At 38.5% G+C, this 6000-nt stretch overlaps 1 protein-coding gene across 1 annotated transcript; it reads left to right on the plus strand.

Moving 5' to 3' along the window:
• Positions 1–426: 426 nt before the first annotated feature.
• Positions 427–2622, plus strand: LOC110822470 (P-loop containing nucleoside triphosphate hydrolases superfamily protein). The gene is made up of 2 exons (XM_022052601.2): positions 427–1556; positions 2047–2622. The coding sequence occupies exons 1-2, from the start codon at positions 534–536 to the stop codon at positions 2446–2448; spliced, it is 1425 nt and encodes a 474-aa protein (XP_021908293.2). The 5' UTR covers positions 427–533; the 3' UTR covers positions 2449–2622.
• Positions 2623–6000: the final 3378 nt, after the last annotated feature.

The raw sequence follows: 6000 nt of genomic DNA on the forward strand, positions 1-6000 counted from the left end.
TTATATTTAAAAGGGTTAGATAATAAATTTATGAATTTATAGTACTGCTAAAAATAATGATAATTCCTTAATTTTTTTTTTTTTGTTTACATAAATATTAGTGTGTATATATATATATATATATATGTACATGTAAATGTATACATGTACACATACATTAATTTACTTATATGTGAAAAGGGTTAGATAGCAATTTTGTTATCTCCAGATTTGTTGTCAAGTAAAACATCCTCTAGCTTTTATTTATTTATTTTTTATTTTTACATGTTTGTATATTCATTCATAAAAATATACATGAACATGAATAAAAATATTTATAAAATAAATATTTATTATTTCCAAAACAATTTTTTAAATTAACTTTTGGACTGGTATGAAGAATCGACGGTCAACTGTCAAACTAAGAAAGCTTCTTCCATCACTGTTTTTCTGGACTCCCCCACATCTATATTCTTCCAAGTATACATATAGGTACCTACAGCGAAGTGTCTATACCCCAGTCTCCCGTCTTTCTACAAAAATTTCAATCATCCATGGCCTCCACCTCCACAACCGAAACAAGTCTGGCCACTGTAAAGACAGTCTTAACCGCGGCAGCCTCTTTCGCCGCCACCGCCGTTCTGGTCCGTTCAATAGCCCGAGATTTACTCCCGGAAGAATTCCAGTGCTATTTCACCTTCGGCCTCCGCCGGTTCTTCACCTGTTTCTCCTCTCAAATGACAATGGTGATCGACGAGTTCGACGGCCTAGTCAACAACCACATCTACGAATCTGCGGAGATTTATCTCGGCGGCAAGATCTCCCCCTCTACTCGCCGGCTCAAAGTGATCAAACCCGAGAAAGAGAACAACCTGGTGTTGGCCATTGACCGCGAAGAAGAAGTAACAGACGTCTTCAATGGCATCAAACTCAAATGGGCTCTGGTCTGTCATCAAGTCCAGAGTAGTAGAAATTTCGACAACCCTCGCGACATCAATTCCACGCTCCGATCAGAGGTCAGATCTTTCGAACTCTGTTTCCATAAAAAATACAGAGACATGGTGATTACCCAATACTTACCCTTCGTAATCAAACAAGCGAAAGCAATCAAACAAGAACTGAAGACGCTTAAAATCTTCACCCTTGACGAACAAAACATGTACGGAAACCTAGCCGACGCGTGGGTTCCAGTCAATCTCGATCACCCTGCAACTTTCGATACTTTGGCTATGGATCCAGAACTGAAGAACACGATACTGGAGGACCTCGAGCGGTTTGTGAGGAGGAAGGAATATTATAAGAAGGTGGGTAAAGCTTGGAAAAGAGGGTATCTGCTGTACGGACCACCGGGAACGGGGAAATCGAGTTTGATCGCTGCAATGGCGAATTACCTGAATTTTGATATCTATGACTTGGAATTGACGGAGCTCCGGTGCAACTCTGAGCTCCGACGACTGCTGGTTGCAACCGCTAATCGGTCGATTCTGGTTGTGGAGGACATTGACTGTACGATCGAGCTACAGGATAGATTGGCGGAGGCTAGAAACGCAGACCCACATCGGTATCCTGAGAAACAGGTCAGTCAATCATTCAGTTTCCGAGTCTCTTGTCTCTTTTTCTTTTAATTTAAATCCTCTTCAATAATTTTTCCATGATTTCTATGGTGGGTTTTTCTTTGATTGCAATTAAAAAATAAATAAAAGAATGCATTTTTTTTCAATAACTTATTGACAGATTGTGATTATTTCATTTAAAAACTTATTTTAATTTAAATAAATGCAAGTTAGTGATGACATTTTTATTAATATACTAATAAATTAAATTAATATTATAATTTACGGGAAAAAAATAAAGTTTAAAGGTGTAGAATGGCAACCGTTAAACCAGTAGTGGAGGTTAAGAAACGCTGCGTTTTGCCTTTTTTATTCAACACCAACTCACAACTTTTCCCAAAGTCAAAACTTTTGGGCATGGATTTGCAAGTCCTTGGTGGGTCATGCATGCATGCATGGGGGAGCCCACAAAAGACTTTTTGTTCAATCTAAAATTATTATTTTTATTGCACAGGTAACGCTATCGGGTTTGCTCAATTTCATTGACGGGCTATGGTCAAGTTGTGGAGACGAGAGGATTATTATTTTCACAACTAATCATAAAGACAAACTAGATCCGGCATTGTTACGACCAGGACGCATGGACCTACACATTCACATGTCCTATTGCAATCCTTGCGGATTTAGAACTCTTGCTTCTAATTACTTGGGGGTTAAAGATCATCCTCTTTTTCACGAAATTGAGGAGGCAATCCTTTCGACAGAGGTCACACCAGCTGAAGTGGCCGAGCAATTGATGAGGAACGACCATGTTGAGAAAGTACTTGCCGAGTTGACTGAATTTCTTAAAGCCAAAAAGATTGAGAATGAAGAAGCCAAGGGCAAGAAGAAGCGAGGAGAGAACAAACAAGACTGATAAAAATGACGATGATGAAAAAATAATTGAGAATTAGGTTTAGTGATAATTAAGTTTATAAAATAATATATTTAGAAACCTAATGACTTATTTAATTATTCTTCTTATTCCACTATTTTAAACATAACTTGTTTAAATTGAAATGTTATTTTTAATAAATTTATATTTTCAATATGCATATGATACTAATTGTCACACAATACAAATAATTCTGAAATTATAATATATATATATATATAAATAATTCAATTCGAATATTGTAACGGCCCCGGAAATATTAAAATGAAATGAGTATTTAAATATATCAAATGCGGAAGCGAGATCAAAATTTCAGTTAACATCCCTTACACGAAAAATCAAAAACGTACTTAAAATATAAAAGATTAAACTAACTAAGAGAGAAACTCGAAAATAAAACTATAAGTATGACTACAGAGTCTCTAGGCATCCCCTTCGTCGTCCTCCTGCGGAACGGGCTCGGGAACCATGTCTTCCTGATCTGAAATGGTTAAATAAGGAGTGAGCTACACTAGCCCAATAAGAACATCACGATATCTCACCGTCACGGAGGTAAAGGTGGGTAAAAAAACACAAAAAGACCAATGGAGCATAATTTACAACAAACTCGTTTATTAACATGAAAACCTTTACCATCCACTTACCTCGGTGGAATTTATGAAAACAATATAAGAAAAACAATAACATTATCATAATCATTGAATAATATAAGCTGTAAAACATAACACTTATCACGCCTCTTGTAATTCAATCATTGTACAACATATCTTTTTCTCATTTACCAGCCTACTAGTATCCGTGGGGGTCCATAGGGGTTCCGCTACCCGTTAACCTTTAACATTCATAATCAGTTTCCAGGGCCGTCCCCATACCCCGTCCGGTATGGGCACCAAAACCATGAACCTCAATACCCCGTCCGGTATGAGGGTGAAACGGGCCGTCCCCATACCCCGTCCGGTATGGACGCCAAAATCATAAACCTCAATACCCCGTCCGGTATGAGGGTGAAATGGGCCGTCCTCATACCCCGTCCGGTATGGGCACTAAAACCATAAGATCTCCATACCACGTCCGGCATGTGAGACCACAATCCCGGTAGGGTTCCCTACGGACCCGGTCCGTCCACCATCTCCCAGGATATCTAGTCAGGCTGACCCCCATAATACAATTATCAGTCTACACAATCTTTCATTTTCCTTTTCCTCAGTCAGCATCATCAATTCACATACAAACAAGCAAAACAGTAATTCATGCCAAACAGACAACATACAGTATCAGTTTTTCAGTCATTCAACCCATGATTAATAAAAACGTAGTATATGCACACAAATCTGTAAAATGAACACATCAAACCTCATTTTGCATTTAAAGCTGTAAACAGGCCAAATAACAGTAAATCACCAATCACACTAGACTCGGGCTCCATTAGCCACCTTAAGCAATTTCACACATTCGTTAATTCAAGAAATACCGTTTTATCATTTTGAACTTTAATACCGTGATAGGAAATAGGGTGAGGGGTCCTTACTTGTTTTCGGGATCCGAATACGATTCACAGTGCGTCTGCAGGCCGTCCCTAATTTTTCCTGAATTTTTCCCGGGGAACTGAAACACACTAACAGTACCTGCACGTGTTCCAAAAAAAAACCCAAATTAGGCCCAGGGCCTCTTTCGGCCCAAATCGCAACTCCGGCACGGCGGCTCCGCCGTGCTCCGGCGACGGTGCCGCCGCTGGCAGCGGCGAGTCGCCTCGGGTTGGCTGTTTTCGGCCGAATTCGGCCACACTCGCATCGGTCCTTGTGAGAAAACAACCCTAGGGCCCTCGGGGGGCCAAAAAATCACGGAAAAACGGAGCTTACCGGTGGCGGCGCTCTCGGGTGCGGCGGCTCTCCGGCGAGGTTCGTGTTTTGGTGATTCAGCTCCGGTCAACCTGTAGAGAAAAGAATGGTGATCACGGTGATATAAAAATTGCATCGAACGGAGGCCGGGAAGGGCCTCGTCGGATGCAAAAATCGAGAGGGGGCGCGGCGGCGCCGCTGGTCTTCGGCCGCGTATTCCGGCCGTTTGGCCATGATTTTAGCTTCGATTTGGCCATAGGAGGAATCAGCGTGGAAAAACGAGTCGGGGGTATGAAATTTACCTCGATCGGCGGTCAGAAATTTCCCCGGTGCGGCGGCGGGTGGCGGCGGTCGGCCTCTGGTTCGTCTTCTCCGGCGAGCGGCAGGCGGCTAGGGTTTGTGGTCTGGTGTGGGGGTTCTATTTATAACCCCTTGCCTTTTGATCTCAGCCGTTCATTTTGTTTTAATATGAGCCGTTCGTTTTTGATTGAATCTGGGCCGTCCGTGCGATTGTATCTGGGCCGTCCGATCGCGCGATTGATCTGGGCCGTCGGATTTCACCCACGCGGATCGCCAACGTGGCTACCTTTCGGAGTGACGTGGTCTTGCCACGTGGCAGGCCCCGGTTGGCCAGGACTGCTGACCGGGCCTGCTGACGTGGCTTTTTTTTTTTTTTTTCCTCCTCCTTTCCGGGTGCTACAAATATTATATATAAAAAATAAAATAAAAGATACCTACTATATTATTTATATAAGTAGTAATTGATATATTTATATTTAAAAAATAATACAATTAATATAGTTGTAAATTATGTAATTAATTGAGTTAATGAATTCTATAACAGTATTAAATCAAGGTTAAGAGTATTTATTTTTATTTTCCTCTATAAATAACAACTCAACTTTAAATTATGTTCTTTACTCTTTTTTCTATTTAAAAAAAATGATATAATAGATTATTATTATTACAAAAATTATAAACCTTATATTTACAAATAATAATTAATTTAATAAAAAACATCATGAATGGACACTTTACAGGAATTATCTTACTGTAAAATAAAAATAAAAATAAAAATAAACTAAGATAAGCCGCCGTAATAATTAACCGGCAAGTAATTTACTAAAATAACCTGGGAGATAACTTGCACTGTAAGTCTGGGTACTTGACAGACAAGGAAAATCGTATGGATGAAGTGCATGCATTTTGAAGGAAATCTATTTAAGGAACTCGAGTATTTTCACATTACTTAAAAAGTTAATTGTTTTATTTTCCTCCTAAACATATTTTTAATGTTATAAATTTTGCTTAAATTTATTTAACATATAAAAATTAATTACATTTTACACACTTAATACATAATTAATAAACTAAGTTCTTTTAATTTTCTCTTGAATTCCACGTGACATTAATTTGGTCGTGGATGAAGTAGTTAGGAAAAAACCATGTGACTCTGGAATCTCTTGTTTTTTTATTGTCTTATTTTGTCGAAAAATTTGAAAATAAAAGAAATAACTAATTTAAATTAAATATAGTTTATTAATTTCTATTAAAATATTAATTCTTTTCAAGACTCTTCTTATTGCTTTTTTTTTTATTTTAATAATAGTCAACGCAATTATTTTTAATCCAAAATGGAAAATGAAAAAGAAATTATGACGCTAAAGAGCTTACAGAAGAAGCAACTATCTGAGTA

This window comes from Carica papaya, chromosome 4, assembly GCF_054855325.1.
Source record: "Carica papaya isolate Zhongbai chromosome 4, ASM5485532v1, whole genome shotgun sequence".
Classification (NCBI taxonomy): domain Eukaryota; kingdom Viridiplantae; phylum Streptophyta; class Magnoliopsida; order Brassicales; family Caricaceae; genus Carica; species Carica papaya.